The 24,618-nt window shown below is 38.4% G+C and overlaps 1 protein-coding gene across 1 annotated transcript in view; it reads right to left on the bottom strand.

Annotated features, from left to right (window-relative positions):
- LOC140715048 (scavenger receptor cysteine-rich domain-containing protein DMBT1-like) overlaps positions 1-24,618 on the bottom strand; it is a 79,046-nt gene that overhangs the window by 44,116 nt on the left and 10,312 nt on the right. Inside the window, exons 9-22 of the mRNA XM_073026776.1 lie at positions 22,651-22,859; positions 20,923-20,949; positions 20,423-20,570; positions 17,989-18,197; positions 16,261-16,287; positions 15,761-15,908; positions 13,327-13,535; positions 11,598-11,624; positions 11,098-11,245; positions 8,680-8,888; positions 6,952-6,978; positions 6,452-6,599; positions 3,003-3,211; positions 663-689 (exon numbers count right to left, since the gene is read on the bottom strand). Coding sequence (XP_072882877.1) covers positions 663-689; positions 3,003-3,211; positions 6,452-6,599; positions 6,952-6,978; positions 8,680-8,888; positions 11,098-11,245; positions 11,598-11,624; positions 13,327-13,535; positions 15,761-15,908; positions 16,261-16,287; positions 17,989-18,197; positions 20,423-20,570; positions 20,923-20,949; positions 22,651-22,859 — 1,772 coding nt within the window. The remainder of the gene's footprint in view (positions 1-662; positions 690-3,002; positions 3,212-6,451; positions 6,600-6,951; positions 6,979-8,679; positions 8,889-11,097; positions 11,246-11,597; positions 11,625-13,326; positions 13,536-15,760; positions 15,909-16,260; positions 16,288-17,988; positions 18,198-20,422; positions 20,571-20,922; positions 20,950-22,650; positions 22,860-24,618) is intronic.

Below are 24,618 nucleotides of genomic sequence, written 5' to 3' on the forward strand. Positions count from 1 at the left end.
GTAGACAAGAGTGTGAACCCACCTGCTGTTTCAGTTGAAATAATAAAAGTTACTTGTCGGTATATACAGATTTTCCGTGCCTCACTAATTATTATAACAAGGGGTGATTCTTGTACCAGTCCAAAGACATATCATTTGGTAGGTTAATTGGTCATTGTAGATTGTCCCAGGATTAGTCTAGTGTTGAATCGAGGGGTTTCTAGGGCTGTGCAGCTCAAAAGGCCAGAAGTGCCTATTCTGCACAGTATCTCTAAATAAATGAAATCTGGAGAATCTCAGCAGGTCAGGCAGCATCAATGGGGAGCGTCTCCCTCACCTGGTCTCACCTATCACTGCCTGCTTGTATTCCTCTGCTCCACCACTTTCATTCTGGCTTCTTCCCCCTTGTCGTGCTGAGTGGGTCTCAGACTGAAAAGTCAACTGTTTCCATAAGTTTTGGACTTAAAGAGGCTTCTTGTAGAAAATATTTAAATGATTAATCATTGGATGAATCCAATCATTTTTTTCCAACGATCTGCTCTCAACTTTGACTTCAGAAAAGATCATTGGATCACTGTATCTTCTGAAATTATGATTTTGAAATTTCAAATCTTCAGTTTTGATGTAAAAATATTATATATTTTTAAGAATGATCAATATATTCTCAAAAATTGTTTTCTTACCTCTTCTTTCCCTTGCCATCTCTGTTTCTGTCAAAATAATATAAATAAAGACAGAATCATTAATTTCTGTTGAAGGATCAAACATTAATCAAACTTTCTGAATAGAAAGGAAGTACAATAGAAATGGCCGGGTGAGGAAACGTCCATTCATTGGGAATGTGTATATTGAAGATGGAAGTCTGACAGTCTGATCTCTGCACACGTAGGAAGTGTAAGAGGGAGATGCCACAGTCTGCATTTGTCAGTTGCTCAGTTCATCTCCTCAGCTGTGAATGCTGTATCTAATAATTGACGTGCTCATAATACTTCATTGCAATCATAATTTATAATAATTATTGATGTGTTTGTGGTAGTCAGCAGCTCTCACTGTCAAGTCAGTACAAGCTAAGTGTTATTATTTCACATGTAAAATGGACATTATTTGTCTTTGCACAAAATTAACAACTACCTCTCTTTTCTCTAGTGCTAGCTGTCTGCTTGTTATGTCCCGAAAAGGGAAGGAGTACAGGAAATTAGCATGGACTGAATGTCCACAGATGCAATTTGAAAATGGTGTTTCTAAAGATCATGACGTGGGAACGTTGGGAAAGTGGACCAACACCATCCTTTCAATAGTTTGTTTCCACTCTTCCATGACTCCCCTGGCAATGTCATCGTGCACTAGTGATTCACTACTAATTACAGGTGGCACCTTGAATTTGACCAGCTGAAGGGTAATATTGTAAAATGTAATATTTCATCTCAATTTCCATGAGGAAAGGGACTGCATTTTCTACAGTCATGACTGACTCTGTGATTGTGAACTCAATTTTGCGAACGGCCGTTCTGAAAGTCATTTGGTTACTTGTATTGTTTGCACAATTTGTTGATCTCTGCACATTGGGTGTTTGACGGTTTTCTTTGTTAATGAGTTCTATTTGGTTTCTTTGTTTTGTGGCTGCCTGTAAGGAGACAGATCTCAAGGTTGTCTGTAGTATACATACTTTGATAATAAGACTACTTTGAACTATACTAGTGATCCCTGTCATTCCGTATAATGACAGTAAGAAGGTGACCCAGATAGGTCAGGTGACCTTCAGCCAATGGGATGGAGATCCAATGGTTCAACTGATGAGGAACTGTGTACGACTTAGGAGCTCCAAATACGCAGGGGCAATAACTCTCCAGCAGCCAGAGACCAACCATCGCGGATAAGGAGGACCCCACAGACACGTGGAGATCGGGTCCACGAGGAAGGCCTGGCCAGCGTAGACTGCTTTCCCGGGTAATATCTTTTCCCCATCATTGACTGTTCATGGAGTGTCTGGGGTTCTAATAGGCAGCACACAGGTAGACAAGAGTGTGAACCCACCTGCTGTTTCAGTTGAAATAATAAAAGTTACTTGTCGGTATATACAGATTTTCTGTGCCTTACTAATTATTATAACAAGGGGTGATTCTTGTACCAGTCTAAAGACATATCATTTGGTAGGTTAATTGGTCATAGTAGATTTGTCTCAGGATTAGTCTAGGGTTGAATCGAGGGGTTTCTAGGGCTGTGTAGCTCGAAGGGCCAGAAGGGCCTATTCTGCACTGTATCTCTAAATAAATAAAATCTGGAGAATCTCAGCAGGTCAGGCAGCATCAATGGGAGGCGTCTCCCTCACCTGGTCTCACCTATCACTGCCTGCTTGTATTCCTCTGCTCCACCACTTTCATTCTGGCTTCTTCCCCCTTGTTGTGCTGAGTGGGTCTCAGACTGAAAAGTCAACTGTTTCCATAAGTTTTGGACTTAAAGAGGCTTCTTGTAGAAAATATTTAAATGATTAATCATTGGATGAATCCAATCATTTTTATCCAACGATCTGCTCTCAACTTTGACTTCAGAAAAGATCATTGGATCACTGTATCTTCTGAATTGTGCCATTGATTTATATAGATAAATTTAGTTGGTTTTTAAAATTTAGTGTTTTCATTATTAAGTTTCCACGAACTTTTAAGAGTCACAAATGAAAACATTTATTTGTTGAAGTCATACATAATCTCTTTTAAACAGATAAATGGACCCAGTCATAAATCATAACTTTTTTTGAAGAAAGATGTCAATTGCCATCACTGAAAATAAACCCTGTATCCACCTGTTCTTTCTGCCTTACATGCATGTGAACCACACAACTTCCTGACATACAATATGCACTTTCTCAGGTTCATGAATGTGTTTGGGAGAGCTATGCAGTAATTTTCAAACATGTAGATGTTCACTAAGAAAGAGCCCTTTAAAGCAATTTAAACCTGTAATTTGTTTTTGCATTTTAAATTATGAGAAATTAATTTTTTGAGGAACAATTTCACAAAGCTCACCATCGTTGATGGGCAGAGAATGGTAGTTTGCAGAGAAACCTTGTCGTGTTACGCTGCCATCCGTTCGAAAATAAATTGTCATACTGTTGTACAATGATGTATAAGTTTCACTTGGTTGACTACAGATCCTTGCAAGTAAAGGATCATTTGTTGATGGCCCGTCGTGGATTTCAACGTAATCATATGTGCAACCTGAATTAGCTTCCAGACTGTCAAGAGAATAATCACAGTATGATGATAAATTTCACTGAAATTGCCTTTTATTTATTTCTTAACATAAAAGGTCAAATGGTGATAAATATATCTTTGACAATAATCGAGAGTGGGAGCCATTAGACGAACTCAACATAGAACATGTGAAAATAGCTATGGACGCAGCTCAGCACATTATGAAACTAGCCTCCCCTCCATGCATTCTGTCTACACTTCTTGCTGTCTTGGTAAAGCAGTCAGCATTATCAATACCCCTCCCACACGGGACACACTGTTTAACCTCCCCCCCTTGCTTTGGGCAGAAGATACAAATGCCAGAAAGCACCTACCATCAGGCTCAAGGAGAGCTTCTATTTTGCTGATACAACAGAATTGAATGGACCTCTTGTAAAATAAAACTCTTGACCTCATAATCAAGCTCTTCCTAGTCTTGCACATTATTGTCTGCCTGAATTGCACTTGCTTGCAACTATAACACTATATTCTGAATTCCTTTGTTATATTTCCCTTCTAACACCTTGATATACTGAGGTGATGAATTGATCTGTATGGAGAACGTGCACTGAACCTTGATGTATAGGACACTAATAACTTAATTACAATTACAATATTGAGCAACTCTTGGCTGCCTAACACGTTCAGGTTTTCTTTACCTATGCATCAATTTACAATATAATCTGAAAACTTTACCCATACAATTAGATAGATAGATAGATAGATAGATAGATAGATAGATAGATAGATAGATAGATAGATAGATAGATAGATAGATACTTTATTCATCCCCATGGGGAAATTCAACTTTTTTTCCAATGTCCCATACACTTGTTGTAGCAAAACTAATTACATACAATACTTAACTCAGTAAAAAATATGATATGCATCTAAATCACTATCTCAAAAAGCATTAATAATAGCTTTTAAAAAGTTCTTAAGTCCTGGCGGTAGAATTGTAAAGCCTAATGGCATTGGGGAGTATTGACCTCTTCATCCTGTCTGAGGAGCATTGCATCGATAGTAACCTGTCGCTGAAACTGCTTCTCTGTCTCTGGATGGTGCTATGTAGAGGATGTTCAGAGTTTTCCATAATTGACCGTAGCCTACTCAGCGCCCTTTTGCCTAACTTTACACATCCATGGCCACGCACTCAAATATCCACCTGGATGTTAACTCTAGCCTTTAACAGAGGCTGCTTCCTTCCAACATGGGATCATTTTGCATAGGGTTTTAATCAATTCTCTGCTCTAAATTCAGCTTAATTGGCATCATTACGTACTGAATATGCCTCATTCCAGTTTACTCCATCCATGCTAACAGATTTCACTTCATAAATTTAATGCTGAAAACTTCTGTGTCTTTAGCAGTGGGTTTGTGGGAACTTCAGAACAGCAGCAGAATAGACAATAGACAATAGACAATAGGTGCAGAAGTAGACCATTCGGCCCTTCGAACCTGCACCGCAATTTTGAGATCATGGCTGATCAATTCCTATCAATACCCGGTTCCTGCCTTGTCCCCATATCCCTTGATTCCCCTATCCACAAGATACCTATCTAGCTCCTTCTTGAAAGCATCCAGAGAATTGGCCTCCACTACCTTCCGAGGCAGTGCATTCCAGACCCCCAAAACTCTCTGGGAGAAGAAGTTTTTCCTTAACTCTGTCCTAAATGACCTACCCCTTATTCTCAAACCATGCCCTCTGGTACTGGACTCTCCCAGCATCTGGAACATATTTCCTGCCTCTATCTTGTCCAATCCCTTAATAATCTTATATGTTTCAATCAGATCCCCTCTCAATCTCCTTAATTCCAACGTGTACAAGCACAGTCTCTCTAACCTCTCTGCGTAAGACAGTCCAGACATCCCAGGAATTAACCTCGTGAATCTACGCTGCACTTCCTCTACAGCCAGGATGTCCTTCCTTAACCCTGGAGACCAAAAATGTACACAATACTCCAGGTGTGGTCTCACCAGGGTTCTGTACTAATGCAAGAGGAAATGCAACAGTGAAAAGTACAATTCAGCAATTGGAAACCCAAAGAATATTCTCAGGCATTCGTTTGCAAATCAAAAGTAGCCAGTGCTCAGTTGTCAGGTTAAAATTAAGGTATTCCTGACTTAAAAATCAAATACCTGTGAGATATCTCTTGGAATTTGTGAAAGCATACAATTGTTATAACCCAGGAGACTGGTTCCTTGTTTTGTTGGTGCTAACCTTTGGTGTTGCTGTTACATGTGTTGTTCAGCTTAATATTATGGTGATTCTACGTTGCACTGGAATGTGTTGTTACACTTGTGGGCAGTGCCCAGTTCATCCTTGGGAGTGCTGGTTGTTAACACAAATGATGCATTTCACTGCATATTTTCATGTACATGTGGTAAATAAATGTGAATCTGTATCTGCCGTTTATTTCTAAATTATCTGTTAACCAATTATTTTAGTTTCAATCTACCTCTCTGTCCCACGTCCCTGCATTTTATCTTTTTCTGCATAACTCTGCAGTTTCCTTCTAAAAGCCCACATTGACTCAGTTTCCACCAATTTCACAGGCAGTGCTCCAAATCATAAGCTGATAAATACAGGTCAGTGAAGGCATAGAAGGGTCCCAACTGAATGTGGGCAAGTGGTTAGGTAGAGATGGGCAGAATGGCTGACATGGACATGCTGCGCCACAGAGCCAGATTTCTTGTTGCCACATTTCATTTCTTCACTTCTGCAGAATTTAGACATAAAGTTGTAAGTACGTTTCTCTACTGATAACTCTATGGCGAAATTCTGCAGACAAAAGAAAATTAATTGCTTTCGATTATCACATTAAAATCATTTCTTATTTTCAAAAAGTGATGTAGAACGTTTTGCAGCACCAGCAACACAAGTTCAATTCCCGATGTTGCCTGGAAGAGTTTGTATAGTCTCCTCCTGTCCACATCGGTTTTGTCTGGGTGTTCCAGTTTCCTCCCACCGTCCAAGGACATATGGGCTGGGAGGTTAATTGTCCATTGTAAATTGTCCCCGTGAGGTCTAAATCGGGGGGATTACTGGGCACCGTGGGTCTAAGGAACGGAAGAGCATACGTGGCGGTCTATCTCAATAAATTAAATGAAATAAGATAAACTTTAATACTAATCCCAGTAACATATTAAGATAATTTGAATTAATCCATCAGCAACAGCCAATTGACAGCAAATGTCTTGTCTCTGCTTACACTATGAAATGAAAAACAATTTTCACTTACTCGAAATCAGTAAACTGCAGATTTATTTTTTGGTTGCTGTTCACTCGAATGTACCAAATGCAGTTGGCATTATTTGGATAGGAGGATGGATAAGCAGGACTGACCAAAGATCCATAAGATTCGTAAAGATAACCTCCACATGGTCCAGCTATGAATAATAAGGAAATGGATAAGCTTCAGTGAGAAAAGATATTTTAAGATAAACAATAATTTATTTCTGTTTCTCTCCCAATTTTTGTTGCCACGTTACTTCATTTCTAAGCAATATGTGTCTAACGTGGCTAGTCATACTTTGAGCTGACAATGAATATTCATCGGCTACATTAACGGCCATTGTGTGTGAACATCCTCCAGACTCCTTATTGACTTCCCTTTCCATCCGGGAACATCTAATTCTAGCATCTTGACCAATACTTGAAATTTGAAATCTAGAATTTTGATGTAAAGATATTATATATTTTTAAAAAGGATCAATATATTCTCAAAGATTATTTTATTACCTGTCGTCTCCCATATCGGTGTTGTTTCTCTCAAAATAATATAAATAAAGACAGAATCATTTATTTCTGTTGAAGCCTCAAACATTAATCAAACTTTCTGAATAGAAAGGAAGGACAGTAGAAATGGCCGGGTGAGTAAATGTCTATTCATTGGGAATGTGTATATTGAAGATGCAAGTCTGCCAGTCTGATCTCTGCACACGTAGGAAGTGTAAGAGGGAGATGCCACAGTCTGCATTTGTCAGTTGGTCAGTTCATCTCCTTAGCTGTGAATGCTGTATCTAATAATTGACGTGCTCGTAATACTTGATTGCAATCATAATTTATAATAATTATTGATGTGTTTGTGGTAGTCAGCAGCTCTCACTGTCAGGTCAGTGCAAGGTAAGTGTTATTATTTAACATGTAAAATGGACATTATTTGTCTTTGCACAAAATTAACAACTACCTCTCTTTTCTCTAGTGCTAGCTGTCTGCTTGTTATGTCCCGAAAAGGGAAGGAGTACAGGAAATTAGCATGGACTGAATCTCCACGGATGGAATTTGAAAATGGTGTTTCTAAAGATCATCAAGTGGGAACATTGGGAAAGTGGACCAACACCATCCTTTCAATAGTTTGTTTCCACTCTTCCATGACTCCCCTGGCAATGTCATCGTGCACTAGTGATTCACTACTAATTACAGGTGGCACCTTGAATTTGACCAGCTGAAGGGTAATATTGTAAAATGTAATATTTCATCTCAATTTCCATGAGGAAAGGGACTGCATTTTCTACAGTCATGACTGACTCTGTGATTGTGAACTCAATTTTGCGAACGGCCGTTCTGAATGTCATTTGGTTACTTGTATTGTTTGCACAATTTGTTGATCTCTGCACATTGGGTGTTTGACGGTTTTCTTTGTTAATGAGGGGATTTTAGGGCTGAGCAGCTCGAAGGGCCAGAAGGGCCTATTCTGCACTGTATCTCTAAATAAATAAAATCTGGAGAATCTCAGCATGTCAGGCAGCATCGATGAGGGGCGTCTCCCTCACCTGGTCTCTCCTATCACTGCCTGCTTGTATTCCTCTGCTCCACCACTTTCATTCTGGCTTCTTCCCCCTTGTCGTTCTGAGTGGGTCTCAGACTGAAAAGTCAACTGTCTCCATAAGTTTTGGACTTAAAGAGGCTTCTTGTAGAAAATATTTAAATGATTAATCATTGGATGAATCCAATCGTTTTTTTCCAACGATCTGCTCTCAACTTTGACTTCAGAAAAGATCATTGGATCACTGTATCTTCTGAATTGTGCTATTGATTTATATAGATAAATTTTGTTGGTTTTTTAAATTTAGTGTTTTCATTATTAAGTTTCCACAAACGTTTAAGAGTCACAAATGATAACATTTATTTGTTGAACTCATACATAACCTCTTTTAAATGGATAAATGGACCCAGTCATAAATCATAACTTTTTTTGAAGAAAGATGTCAATTGCCATCACTGAAAATAAACCCTGTATCCACCTGTTCTTTCTGCCTTACATGCATGTGAACCACACAACTTCCTGACGTACAATATGCACTTTCTCAGGTTCATGAATGTGTTTGGAAGAGCTAAGCAGTAATTTTCAAACGTGTAGATGTTCACAAAGAAAGAGCCCTTTAAAGCAATTTAAACCTGTAATTTGATTTTGCATTTTAAATAATGAAAAATTAATTTTTTGAGGAACAATTTCACAAAGCTCACCATCGTTGATCGGCAGAGAATGATAGTTTGCAGAGAAACCTTGTCGTGTTACGCTGCCATCCGTTCGAAAATAAATTGTCATACTGTTGTACAATGATGTATAAGTTTCATTTGGTTGATGACAGATCCTTGCAAGTAAAGGATCATTTGTTGATGGCCCGTCGTAGATTGCAACGTAATCATATGTGCAACCTGAATTAGCTTCCAGACTGTCAAGAGAATAATCACAGTATGATGATAAATTTCACTGAAATTGCCTTTTATTTATTTCTTAACATAAAAGGTCAAATGATGATAAATATATCTTTGACAATAATCGAGAGTGGGAGCCATTAGAGGAACTCAACATAGAACATGTGAAAATGCTATGGACGCAGCTCAGCACATTATGAAACTAGCCTCCCCTCCATGCATTCTGTCTACACTTCTTGCTGTCTTGGTAAAGCAGTCAGCATTATCAATACCCCTCCCACACGGGACACACTGTTTAACCTCCCCCCCTTGCTTTGGGCAGAAGATACAAATGCCAGAAAGCATAGGAGAGCTTCTATTTTGCTGATACAACAGAATTGAATGGACCTCTTGTAAAATAAAACTCTTGACCTCATAATCTAGCTCTTCCTAGCCTTGCACCTTATTGTCTGCCCTCATTGCACTTTCTTGCAACTATAACACTATATTCTGAATTCCTTTGTTATATTTCCCTTCTAACACCTTGATATACTGAGGTGATGAATTGATCTGTATGGAGAACGTGCACTGAACCTTGGTGCATAGGACACTAATAACTTAATTACAATTACAATATTGAGCAACTCTTGGCTGCCTAACACGTTCAGGTTTTCTTTACCTTTGCCTCAATTTACAATATAATCTGAAAACTTTACCCATACAATTACTTGCCTAACTTTACACATCCATGGCCACACACTCAAATATCCACCTGGATGTTAACTCTAGCCTTTAACAGAGGCTGCTTCCTTCCAACATGGGATCATTTTGCATAGGGTTTTAATCAATTATCTGCTCTAAATTCAGCTAAATTGGCATCATTACGTACTGAATATTCCTCATTCCAGTTTACTCCATCCATGCTAACAGATTTCACTTCGTAAATTTAATGCTGAAAACTTCTGTGTCTTTAGCAGTGGGTTTGTGGGAACTTCAGACGGGCAGCAGAATGCAACAGTGAAAAGTACAATTCAGCAATTGGAAACCCAAAGAATATTCTCAGGCATTCTTTTGCATTTCAGTAGTAGCCAGTGCTCAGTTGTCAGGTTAAAATTAAGGTATTCCTGACTTAAAAATCAAATACCTGTGAGATATCTCTTGGAATTTGTGAAAGCATACAATTGTTATGACCCAGGAGACTGGTTCCTTGTTTTGTTGGTGCTAACCTTTGGTGTTGCTGTTACATGTGTTGTTCAGCTTAATATTATGGTGATTCTACGTGGCACTGGAATGTGTTGTTACACTTGTGGGCAGTCCCCAGTACATCCTTGGGAGTGCTGGTTGTTAACACAAATGATGCATTTCACTGCATATTTTCATGTACATGTGGTAAATAAATGTAAATCTGTATCTGACGTTTATTTGTAAATTATCTGTTGACCAATTATTTTCGTTTCAATCTACCTCTCTGTCCCACGTCCCTGCATTTTATCTTTTTCTGCATAACTCTGCAGTTTCCTTCTAAAAGCCCACATTGACTCAGTTTCCACCAATTTCACAGGCAGTGCTCCAAATCATAAGCTGATAAATACAGGTCAGTGAAGGCATAGAAGGGTCCCAACTGAATGTGGGCAAGTGGTTAGGTAGAGATGGGCAGAATGGCTGACATGGACATGCTGCGCCACAGAGCCAGATTTCTTGTTGCCACATTTAATTTCTTCACTTCTGCAGAATTTAGACATAAAGTTGTAAGTACGTTTCTCTACTGATAACTCTATGGCGAAATTCTGCAGACAAAAGAAAATTAATTGCTTTCGATTATCACATTAAAATCATTTCTTATTTTCAAAAAGTGACGTAGAACGTTTTGCAGCACCAGCAACACATGTTCAATTCCCGACGTTGCCTGAAGGAGTTTGTATAGTCTCCTCCTGTCCACATCGGTTTAGTCTGGGTGTTCCAATTTCCTCCCACCGTCCAAGGACATATGGGCTGGGAGGTTAATTGTCCATTGTAAATTGTCCCCGTGAGTTCTAAATCGGGGGGATTACTGGGCACCGCGGGTCTAAGGAACGGAAGAGCATACTCGGCAGTCTATCTCAGTAAATTAACTGAAATAAGATAAACTTTAATACTAATCCCAGTAACATATTAAGATAATTTGAATTAATTCATCAGCAACAGCCAATTGACAGCAAATGTCTTGTCTCTGCTTACACTATGAAATGAAAAACAATTTTCACTTACTTGAAATCAGTAAACTGCAGATTTATTTTTTGGTTGCTGTTCACTCGAATGTACCAAATGCAGTTGGCATTATTTGGATAGGAGGATGGATAAGCAGGACTGACCAGAGATCCATAAGATTCGTAAAGATAACCTCCACATGATCCAGCTATGAACAATAAGGAAATGGATAAGCTTCAGTGAGAAAAGATATTTTAAGATAAACAATAATTTATTTCTGTTTCTCTCCCAATATTTGTTGCCACGTTACTTCATTTCTAAGCAATATGTGTCTAACGTGGCTAGTCATACTTTGAGCTGACAATGAATATTCATCGGCTACATTAACGGCCATTGTGTGTGAACATCCTCCAAATTCCTTATTGACTTCCCTTTCCATCCGGGAACATCTAATTCTAGCATCTTGACCAATACTTGAAATTTGAAATCTAGAATTTTAATGTAAAGATATTATATATTTTTAAGGAGGATCAATATATTCTCAAAGATTGTTTTATTACCTGTCGTCTCCCATATCGGCGTTGTTTCTGTCAAAATAATATAAATAAAGACAGAATCATTTATTTCTGTTGAAGCCTCAAACATTAATCAAACTTTCTGAATAGAAAGGAAGGACAGTAGAAATGGCCGGGTGAGGGAATGTCCATTCATTGGGAATGTGTATATTGAAGATGCAAGTCTGCCAGTCTGATCTCTGCACACGTAGGAAGTGTACGAGGGAGATGCCACAGTCTGCATTTGTCAGTTGGTCAGTTCATCTCCTTAGCTGTGAATGCTGTATCTAATAATTGACGTGCTCGTAATACTTGATTGCAATCATAATTTATAATAATTATTGATGTGTTTGTGGTAGTCAGCAGCTCTCACTGTCAGGTACAGTGCAAGGTAAGTGTTATTATTTCACATGTAAAATGGACTTTATTTGTCTTTGCACAAAATTAACAACTACCTCTCTTTTCTCTAGTGCTAGCTGTCTGCTTGTTATGTCCCGAAAAGGGAAGGAGTACAGGAAATTAGCATGGACTGAATGTCCACAGATGCAACTTGAAAATGGTGTTTCTAAAGATCATGACGTGGGAACATTGGGAAAGTGGACCAACACCATCCTTTCAATAGTTTGTTTCCACTCTTCCATGGCTCCCCTGGCAATGTCATCGTGCACTAGTGATTCACTACTAATTACAGGTGGCACCTTGAATTTGACCAGCTGAAGGGTAATATTGTAAAATGTAATATTTCATCTCAATTTCCATGAGGAAAGTGACTGCATTTTCTACAGTCATGACTGACTCTGTGATTGTGAACTCAATTTTGCGAACGGCCGTTCTGAATGTCATTTGTTTGTTTGTATTGTTTGCACGATTTGTTGATCTCTGCACATTGGGTGTTTGACGGTCTTCTTTGTTAATGAGGGGATTTTAGGGCTGAGCAGCTCGAAGGGCCAGAAGGGCCTATTCTGCACTGTATCTCTAAATAAATAAAATCTGGAGAATCTCAGCATGTCAGGCAGCATCGATGGGGGGCGTCTCCCTCACCTGGTCTCTCCTATCACTGCCTGCTTGTATTCCTCTGCTCCACCACTTTCATTCTGGCTTCTTCCCCCTTGTTGTGCTGAGTGGGTCTCAGACTGAAAAGTCAACTGTCTCCATAAGTTTTGGACTTAAAGAGGCTTCTTGTAGAAAATATTTAAATGATTAATCATTGGATGAATCCAATCATTTTTATCCAATGATCTGCTCTCAACTTTGATTTCAGAAAAGATCATTGGATCACTGTATCTTCTGAATTGTGCTATTGATTTATATAGATAAATTTTGTTGGTTTTTTAAATTTAGTGTTTTCATTATTAAGTTTCCACAAACGTTTAAGAGTCACAAATGATAACATTTATTTGTTGAACTCATACATAACCTCTTTTAAATGGATAAATGGACCCAGTCATAAATCATAACTTTTTTTGAAGAAAGATGTCAATTGCCATCACTGAAATTAAACCCTGTATCCACCTGTTCTTTCTGCCTTACATGCATGTGAACCACACAACTTCTTGACGTACAATATGCACTTTCTCAGGTTCATGAATGTGTTTGGAAGAGCTAAGCAGTAATTTTCAAACGTGTAGATGTTCACAAAGAAAGAGCCCTTTAAAGCAATTTAAACCTGTAATTTGATTTTGCATTTTAAATAATGAAAAATTAATTTTTTGAGGAACAATTTCACAAAGCTCACCATCGTTGATCGGCAGAGAATGATAGTTTGCAGAGAAACCTTGTTGTGTTACACTGCCATCCGTTCGAAAATAAATTGTCATACTGTTGTACAATGATGTATAAGTTTCACTTGGTTGACTACAGATCCTTGCAAGTAAAGGATCATTTGTTGATGGCCCGTCGTAGATTGCAACGTAATCATATGTGCAACCTGAATTAGCTTCCAGACTGTCAAGAGAATAATCACAGTATGATGATAAATTTCACTGAAATTGCCTTTTATTTATTTCTTAACATAAAAGGTCAAATGATGATAAATATATCTTTGACAATAATCGAGAGTGGGAGCCATTAGAGGAACTCAACATAGAACATGTGAAAATAGCTATGGACGCAGCTCAGCACATTATGAAACTAGCCTCCCCTCCATGCATGCTGTCTACACTTCTTGCTGTCTTGGTAAAGCAGTCAGCATTATCAATACCCCTCCCACACGGGACACACTGTTTAACCTCCCCCCCTTGCTTTGGGCAGAAGATACAAATGCCAGAAAGCACCTACCATCAGGCTCAAGGAGAGCTTCTATTTTGCTGATACAACAGAATTGAATGGACCTCTTGTAAAATAAAACTCTTGACCTCATAATCTAGCTCTTCCTAGCCTTGCACCTTATTGTCTGCCCTCATTGCACTTTCTTGCAACTATAACACTATATTCTGAATTCCTTTGTTATATTTCCCTTCTAACACCTTGATATACTGAGGTGATGAATTGATCTGTATGGAGAACGTGCACTGAACCTTGGTGCATAGGACACTAATAACTTAATTACAATTACAATATTGAGCAACTCTTGGCTGCCTAACACGTTCAGGTTTTCTTTACCTTTGCCTCAATTTACAATATAATCTGAAAACTTTACCCATACAATTACTTGCCTAACTTTACACATCCATGGCCACACACTCAAATATCCACCTGGATGTTAACTCTAGCCTTTAACAGAGGCTGCTTCCTTCCAACATGGGATCATTTTGCATAGGGTTTTAATCAATTATCTGCTCTAAATTCAGCTTAATTGGCATCATTACGTACTGAATATGCCTCATTCCAGTTTACTCCATCCATGCTAACAGATTTCACTTCGTAAATTTAATGCTGAAAACTTCTGTGTCTTTAGCAGTGGGTTTGTGGGAACTTCAGACGGGCAGCAGAATGCAACAGTGAAAAGTACAATTCAGCAATTGGAAACCCAAAGAATATTCTCAGGCATTCTTTTGCATTTCAGTAGTAGCCAGTGCTCAGTTGTCAGGTTAAAATTAAGGTATTCCTGACTTAAAAATCAAATACCTGTGAGATATCTCTTGGAATTTGTGAAAGCATACAATTGTTATGACCCAGGAGACTGGTTCCTTGTTTTGTTGGTGTTAACCTTTGGTGTTGCTGTTACATGTGTTGTTCAGCTTAATATTATGGTGATTCTACGTTGCACTGGAATGTGTTGTTACACTTGTGGGCAGTGCCCAGTTCATCCTTGGGAGTGCTGGTTGTTAACACAAATGATGCACTTCACTGCATATTTTCATTTACATGTGGTAAATAAATGTGAATCTGTATCTGACGTTTATTTCTAAATTATCTGTTGACCAATTATTTTCGTTTCAATCTACCTCTCTGTCCCACGTCCCTGCATTTTATCTTTTTCTGCATAACTCTGCAGTTTCCTTCTAAAAGCCCACATTGACTCAGTTTCCACCAATTTCACAGGCAGTGCTCCAAATCATAAGCTGATAAATACAGGTCAGTGAAGGCATAGAAGGGTCCCAACTGAATGTGGGCAAGTGGTTAGGTAGAGATGGGCAGAATGGCTGACATGGACATGCTGCGCCACAGAGCCAGATTTCTTGTTGCCACATTTCATTTCTTCACTTCTGCAGAATTTAGACATAAAGTTGTAAGTACGTTTCTCTACTGATAACTCTATGGCGAAATTCTGCAGACAAAAGAAAATTAATTGCTTTCGATTATCACATTAAAATCATTTCTTATTTTCAAAAAGTGACGTAGAACGTTTTGCAGCACCAGCAACACATGTTCAATTCCCGACGTTGCCTGGAGGAGTTTGTATAGTCTCCTCCTGTCCACATCGGTTTAGTCTGGGTGTTCCAATTTCCTCCCACCGTCCAAGGACATATGGGCTGGGAGGTTAATTGGCCATTGTAATTTGACCCCGTGAGGTCTAACTCGGGGGGATTACTGGGCACCGTGTGTCTAAGGAACGGAAGAGCATACTTGGCAGTCTATCTCAATAAATGAAATGAAATAAGATAAACTTTAATACTAATCCCAGTAACATATTAAGATAATTTGAATTAATCCATCAGCAACAGCCAATTGACAGCAAATGTCTTGTCTCTGCTTACACTATGAAATGAAAAACAATTTTCACTTACTTGAAATCAGTAAACTGCAGATTTATTTTTTGGTTGCTGTTCACTCGAATGTACCAAATGCAGTTGGCATTATTTGGATAGGAGGATGGATAAGCAGGACTGACCAGAGATCCATAAGATTCGTAAAGATAACCTCCACATGGTACAGCTATGAACAATAAGGAAATGGATAAGCTTCAGTGAGAAAAGATATTTTAAGATAAACAATAATTTATTTCTGTTTCTCTCCCAATTTTTGTTGCCACGTTACTTCATTTCTAAGCAATATGTGTCTAACGTGGCTAGTCATACTTTGAGCTGACAATGAATATTCATCGGCTACATTAACGGCCATTGCGTGTGAACATCCTCCAAATTCCTTATTGACTTCCCTTTCCATCCGGGAACATCTAATTCTAGCATCTTGACCAATACTTGAAATTTGAAATCTAGAATTTTAATGTAAAGATATTATATATTTTTAAGGAAGATCAATATATTCTCAAAGATTGTTTTATTACCTGTCGTCTCCCATATCGGCGTTGTTTCTGTCAAAATAATATAAATAAAGACAGAATCATTTATTTCTGTTGAAGCCTCAAACATTAATCAAACTTTCTGAATAGAAAGGAAGGACAGTAGAAATGGCCGGGTGAGGGAATGTCCATTCATTGGGAATGTGTATATTGAAGATGCAAGTCTGCCAGTCTGATCTCTGCACACGTAGGAAGTGTACGAGGGAGATGCCACAGTCTGCATTTGTCAGTTGGTCAGTTCATCTCCTTAGCTGTGAACGCTGTATCTAATAATTGACGTGCTCGTAATACTTGATTGCAATCATAATTTATAATAATTATTGATGTGTTTGTGGTAGTCAGCAGCTCTCACTGTCAGGTACAGTGCAAGGTAAGTGTTATTATTTCACATGTAAAATGGACTTTATTTGTCTTTGCACAAAATTAACAACTACCTCTCTTTTCTCTAGTGCTAGCTGTCTGCTTGTTATGTCCCGAAAAGGGAAGGAGTACAGGAAATTAGCATGGACTGAATGTCCACAGATGCAACTTGAAAATGGTGTTTCTAAAGATCATGACGTGGGAACATTGGGAAAGTGGACCAACACCATCCTTTCAATAGTTTGTTTCCACTCTTCCATGGCTCCCCTGGCAATGTCATCGTGCACTAGTGATTCACTACTAATTACAGGTGGCACCTTGAATTTGACCAGCTGAAGGGTAATATTGTAAAATGTAATATTTCATCTCAATTTCCATGAGGAAAGTGACTGCATTTTCTACAGTCATGACTGACTCTGTGATTGTGAACTCAATTTTGCGAACGGCCGTTCTGAATGTCATTTGTTTGTTTGTATTGTTTGCACGATTTGTTGATCTCTGCACATTGGGTGTTTGACGGTCTTCTTTGTTAATGAGGGGATTTTAGGGCTGAGCAGCTCGAAGGGCCAGAAGGGCCTATTCTGCACTGTATCTCTAAATAAATAAAATCTGGAGAATCTCAGCATGTCAGGCAGCATCGATGGGGGGCGTCTCCCTCACCTGGTCTCTCCTATCACTGCCTGCTTGTATTCCTCTGCTCCACCACTTTCATTCTGGCTTCTTCCCCCTTGTTGTGCTGAGTGGGTCTCAGACTGAAAAGTCAACTGTCTCCATAAGTTTTGGACTTAAAGAGGCTTCTTGTAGAAAATATTTAAATGATTAATCATTGGATGAATCCAATCATTTTTATCCAATGATCTGCTCTCAACTTTGATTTCAGAAAAGATCATTGGATCACTGTATCTTCTGAATTGTGCTATTGATTTATATAGATAAATTTTGTTGGTTTTTTAAATTTAGTGTTTTCATTATTAAGTTTCCACAAACGTTTAAGAGTCACAAATGATAACATTTATTTGTTGAACTCATACATAACCTCTTTTAAATGGATAAATGGACCCAGTCATAAATCATAACTTTTTTGAAGAAAGATGTCAATTGCCATCACTGAAATTAAACCCTGTATCCACCTGTTCTTTCTGCCTTACATGCATGTGAACCACACAACTTCCTGACGTACAATATGCACTTTCTCAGGTTCATGAATGTGTTTGGAAGAGCTAAGCAGTAATTTTCAAACGTGTAGATGTTCACAAAGAAAGAGCCCTTTAAAGCAATTTAAACCTGTAATTTGATTTTGCATTTTAAATAATGAAAAATTAATTTTTTGAGGAACAATTTCACAAAGCTCACCATCGTTGATCGGCAGAGAATGATAGTTTGCAGAGAAACCTTGTTGTGTTACACTGCCATCCGTTCGAAAATAAATTGTCATACTGTTGTACAATGATGTATAAGTTTCACTTGGTTGACTACAGATCCTTGCAAGTAAAGGATCATTTGTTGATGGCCCGTCGTAGATTGCAACGTAATCATATGTGCAACCTGAATTAGCTTCCAGACTGTCAAGAGAATAATCACAGTATGATGATAAATTTCACTGAAATTGCCTTTTATTTATTTCTTAACATAAAAGGTCAAATGATGATAAATATATCTTTGACAATAATCGAGAGTGGGAGCCATTAGAGGAACTCAACATAGAACATGTGAAAATAGCTATGGACGCAGCTCAGCACATTATGAAACTAGCCTCCCCTCCATGCATGCTGTCTACACTTCTTGCTGTCTTGGTAAAGCAGTCAGCATTATCAATACCCCTCCCACACGGGACACACTGTTTAACCTCCCCCCCTTGCTTTGGGCAGAAGATACAAATGCCAGAAAGCACCTACCATCAGGCTCAAGGAGAGCTTCTATTTTGCTGATACAACAGAATTGAATGGACCTCTTGTAAAATAAAACTCTTGACCTCATAATCTAGCTCTTCCTAGCCTTGCACCTTATTGTCTGCCCTCATTGCACTTTCTTGCAACTATAACACTATATTCTGAATTCCTTTGTTATATTTCCCTTCTAACACCTTGATATACTGAGGTGATGAATTGATCTGTATGGAGAACGTGCACTGAACCTTGGTGCATAGGACACTAATAACTTAATTACAATTACAATATTGAGCAACTCTTGGCTGCCTAACACGTTCAGGTTTTCTTTACCTTTGCCTCAATTTACAATATAATCTGAAAACTTTACCCATACAATTACTTGCCTAACTTTACACATCCATGGCCACACACTCAAATATCCACCTGGATGTTAACTCTAGCCTTTAACAGAGGCTGCTTCCTTCCAACATGGGATCATTTTGCATAGGGTTTTAATCAATTATCTGCTCTAAATTCAGCTTAATTGGCATCATTACGTACTGAATATGCCTCATTCCAGTTTACTCCATCCATGCTAACAGATTTCACTTCGTAAATTTAATGCTGAAAACTTCTGTGTCTTTAGCAGTGGGTTTGTGGGAACTTCAGACGGGCAGCAGAATGCAACAGTGAAAAGTACAATTCAGCAATTGGAAACCCAAAGAATATTCTCAGGCATTCTTTTGCATTTCAGTAGTAGCCAGTGCTCAGTTGTCAGGTTAAAATTAAGGTATTCCTGACTTAAAAATCAAATACCTGTGAGATATCTCTTGGAATTTGTGAAAGCATACAATTGTTATGACCCAGGAGACTGGTTCCTTGTTTTGTTGGTGTTAACCTTTGGTGTTGCTGTTACATGTGTTGTTCAGCTTAATATTATGGTGATTCTACGTTGCACTGGAATGTGTTGTTACACTTGTGGGCAGTGCCCAGTTCATCCTTGGGAGTGCTGGTTGTTAACACAAATGATGCATTTCACTGCATATTTTCATTTACATGTGGTAAATAAATGTGAATCTGTATCTGACGTTTATTTCTAAATTATCTGTTGACCAATTATTTTCGTTTCAATCTACCTCTCTGTCCCACGTCCCTGCATTTTATCTTTTTCTGCATAACTCTGCAGTTTCCTTCTAAAAGCCCACATTGACTCAGTTTCCACCAATTTCACAGGCAGTGCTCCAAATCATAAGCTGATAAATACAGGTCAGTGAAGGCATAGAAGGGTCCCAACTGAATGTGGGTAAGTGGTTAGGTAGAGATGGGCAGAATGGCTGACATGGACATGCTGCGCCACAGAGCCAGATTTCTTGTTGCCACATTTAATTTCTTCACTTCTGCAGAATTTAGACATAAAGTTGTAAGTACGTTTCTCTACTGATAACTCTATGGCGAAATTCTGCAGACAAAAGAAAATTAATTGCTTTCGATTATCACATTAAAATCATTTCTTATTTTCAAAAAGTGATGTAGAACGTTTTGCAGCACCAGCAACACAAGTTCAATTCCCGATGTTGCCTGGAGGAGTTTGTATAGTCTCCTCCTGTCCACATCGGTTTAGTCTGGGTGTTCCAATTTCCTCCCACCATCCAAGGACATATGGGCTGGGAGGTTAATTGGCCATTGTAATTTGACCCCGTGAGGTCTAACTCGGGGGGATTACTGGGCACCGTGGGTCTAAGGAACGGAAGAGCATACTTGGCAGTCTATCTCAATAAATTAAATTAAATAAGATAAACTTTAATACTAATCCCAGTAACATATTAAGATAATTTGAATTAATCCATCAGCAACAGCCAATTGACAGCAAATGTCTTGTCTCTGCTTACACTATGAAATGAAAAACAATTTTCACTTACTTGAAATCAGTAAACTGCAGATTTATTTTTTGGTTGCTGTTCACTCGAATGTACCAAATGCAGTTGGCATTATTTGGATAGGAGGATGGATAAGCAGGACTGACCAGAGATCCATAAGATTCGTAAAGATAACCTCCACATGGTACAGCTATGAACAATAAGGAAATGGATAAGCTTCAGTGAGAAAAGATATTTTAAGATAAACAATAATTTATTTCTGTTTCTCTCCCAATTTTTGTTGCTACGTTACTTCATTTCTAAGCAATATGTGTCTAACGTGGCTAGTCATACTTTGAGCTGACAATGAATATTCATCGGCTACATTAACGGCCATTGCGTGTGAACATCCTCCAAACTCCTTATTGACTTCCCTTTCCATCCGGGAACATCTAATTCTAGCATCTTGACCAATACTTGAAATTTGAAATCTAGAATTTTGATGTAAAGATATTATATATTTTTAATGAGGATCAATATATTCTCAAAGATTGTTTTATTACCTGTCGTCTCCCATATCGGCGTTGTTTCTGTCAAAATAATATAAATAAAGACAGAATCATTTATTTCTGTTGAAGCCTCAAACATTAATCAAACTTTCTGAATAGAAAGGAAGGACAGTAGAAATGGCCGGGTGAGGGAATGTCCATTCATTGGGAATGTGTATATTGAAGATGCAAGTCTGCCAGTCTGATCTCTGCACACGTAGGAAGTGTAAGAGGGAGATGCCACAGTCTGCATTTGTCAGTTGGTCAGTTCATCTCCTTAGCTGTGAATGCTGTATCTAATAATTGATGTGCTCGTAATACTTGATTGCAATCATAATTTATAATAATTATTGATGTGTTTGTGGTAGTCAGCAGCTCTCACTGTCAGGTCAGTGCAAGGTAAGTGTTATTATTTCACATGTAAAATAGACTTTATTTGTCTTTGCACAAAATTAACAACTACCTCTCTTTTCTCTAGTGCTAGCTGTCTGCTTGTTATGTCCCGAAAAGGGAAGGAGTACAGGAAATTAGCATGGACTGAATGTCCACAGATGCAATTTGAAAATGGTGTTTCTAAAGATCATGACGTGGGAACGTTGGGAAAGTGGACCAACACCATCCTTTCAATAGTTTGTTTCCACTCTTCCATGGCTCCCCTGGCAATGTCATCGTGCACTAGTGATTCACTACTAATTACAGGTGGCACCTTGAATTTGACCAGCTGAAGGGTAATATTGTAAAATGTAATATTTCATCTCAATTAACTTGAGGAAAGGGACTGCATTTTCTACAGTCATGACTGACTCTGTGATTGTGAACTCAATTTTGCGATCTTCAGTTCTGAATGTCATTTGGTTACTTGTATTGTTTGCACAATTTGTTGATCTCTGCACATTGGGTGTTTGACGGTTTTCTTTGTTAATGAGGGGATTTTAGGGCTGAGCAGCTCGAAGGGCCAGAAGGGCCTATTCTGCACTGTATCTCTAAATAAATAAAATCTGGAGAATCTCAGCATGTCAGGCAGCATCGATGAGGGGCGTCTCCCTCACCTGGTCTCTCCTATCACTGCCTGCTTGTATTCCTCTGCTCCACCACTTTCATTCTGGCTTCTTCCCCCTTGTTGTGCTGAGTGGGTCTCAGACTGAAAAGTCAACTGTCTCCATAAGTTTTGGACTTAAAGAGGCTTCTTGTAGAAAATATTTAAATGATTAATCATTGGATGAATCCAATCATTTTTATCCAACGATCTGCTCTCAACTTTGATTTCAGAAAAGATCATTGGATCACTGTATCTTCTGAATTGTGCTATTGATTTATATAGATAAATTTTGTTGGTTTTTTAAATTTAGTGTTTTCATTATTAAGTTTCCACAAACGTTTAAGAGTCACAAATGATAACATTTATTTGTTGAACTCATACATAACCTCTTTTAAATGGATAAATGGACCCAGTCATAAATCATAACTTTTTTTGAAGAAAGATGTCAATTGCCATCACTGAAAATAAACCCTGTATCCACCTGTTCTTTCTGCCTTACATGCATGTGAACCACACAACTTCCTGACGTACAATATGCACTTTCTCAGGTTCATGAATGTGTTTGGAAGAGCTAAGCAGTAATTTTCAAACGTGTAGATGTTCACAAAGAAAGAGCCCTTTAAAGCAATTTAAACCTGTAATTTGATTTTGCATTTTAAATAATGAAAAATTAATTTTTTGAGGAACAATTTCACAAAGCTCACCATCGTTGATCGGCAGAGAATGATAGTTTGCAGAGAAACCTTGTTGTGTTACACTGCCATCCGTTCGAAAATAAATTGTCATACTGTTGTACAATGATGTATAAGTTTCACTTGGTTGACTACAGATCCTTGCAAGTAAAGGATCATTTGTTGATGGCCCGTCGTAGATTGCAACGTAATCATATGTGCAACCTGAATTAGCTTCCAGACTGTCAAGAGAATAATCACAGTATGATGATAAATTTCACTGAAATTGCCTTTTATTTATTTCTTAACATAAAAGGTCAAATGATGATAAATATATCTTTGACAATAATCGAGAGTGGGAGCCATTAGAGGAACTCAACATAGAACATGTGAAAATAGCTATGGACGCAGCTCAGCACATTATGAAACTAGCCTCCCCTCCATGCATGCTGTCTACACTTCTTGCTGTCTTGGTAAAGCAGTCAGCATTATCAATACCCCTCCCACATGGGACACACTGTTTAACCTCCCCCCCTTGCTTTGGGCAGAAGATACAAATGCCAGAAAGCACCTACCATCAGGCTCAAGGAGAGCTTCTATTTTGCTGATACAACAGAATTGAATGGACCTCTTGTAAAATAAAACTCTTGACCTCATAATCTAGCTCTTCCTAGCCTTGCACCTTATTGTCTGCCCTCATTGCACTTTCTTGCAACTATAACACTATATTCTGAATTCCTTTGTTATATTTCCCTTCTAACACCTTGATATACTGAGGTGATGAATTGATCTGTATGGAGAACGTGCACTGAACCTTGGTGCATAGGACACTAATAACTTAATTACAATTACAATATTGAGCAACTCTTGGCTGCCTAACACGTTCAGGTTTTCTTTACCTTTGCCTCAATTTACAATATAATCTGAAAACTTTACCCATACAATTACTTGCCTAACTTTACACATCCATGGCCACACACTCAAATATCCACCTGGATGTTAACTCTAGCCTTTAACAGAGGCTGCTTCCTTCCAACATGGGATCATTTTGCATAGGGTTTTAATCAATTATCTGCTCTAAATTCAGCTTAATTGGCATCATTACGTACTGAATATGCCTCATTCCAGTTTACTCCATCCATGCTAACAGATTTCACTTCGTAAATTTAATGCTGAAAACTTCTGTGTCTTTAGCAGTGGGTTTGTGGGAACTTCAGACGGGCAGCAGAATGCAACAGTGAAAAGTACAATTCAGCAATTGGAAACCCAAAGAATATTCTCAGGCATTCTTTTGCATTTCAGTAGTAGCCAGTGCTCAGTTGTCAGGTTAAAATTAAGGTATTCCTGACTTAAAAATCAAATACCTGTGAGATATCTCTTGGAATTTGTGAAAGCATACAATTGTTATGACCCAGGAGACTGGTTCCTTGTTTTGTTGGTGTTAACCTTTGGTGTTGCTGTTACATGTGTTGTTCAGCTTAATATTATGGTGATTCTACGTTGCACTGGAATGTGTTGTTACACTTGTGGGCAGTGCCCAGTTCATCCTTGGGAGTGCTGGTTGTTAACACAAATGATGCACTTCACTGCATATTTTCATTTACATGTGGTAAATAAATGTGAATCTGTATCTGACGTTTATTTCTAAATTATCTGTTGACCAATTATTTTCGTTTCAATCTACCTCTCTGTCCCACGTCCCTGCATTTTATCTTTTTCTGCATAACTCTGCAGTTTCCTTCTAAAAGCCCACATTGACTCAGTTTCCACCAATTTCACAGGCAGTGCTCCAAATCATAAGCTGATAAATACAGGTCAGTGAAGGCATAGAAGGGTCCCAACTGAATGTGGGCAAGTGGTTAGGTAGAGATGGGCAGAATGGCTGACATGGACATGCTGCGCCACAGAGCCAGATTTCTTGTTGCCACATTTCATTTCTTCACTTCTGCAGAATTTAGACATAAAGTTGTAAGTACGTTTCTCTACTGATAACTCTATGGC

The sequence above is a fragment of the Hemitrygon akajei genome, chromosome 23 (assembly GCF_048418815.1).
Source record: "Hemitrygon akajei chromosome 23, sHemAka1.3, whole genome shotgun sequence".
Lineage (NCBI taxonomy): Eukaryota > Metazoa > Chordata > Chondrichthyes > Myliobatiformes > Dasyatidae > Hemitrygon > Hemitrygon akajei.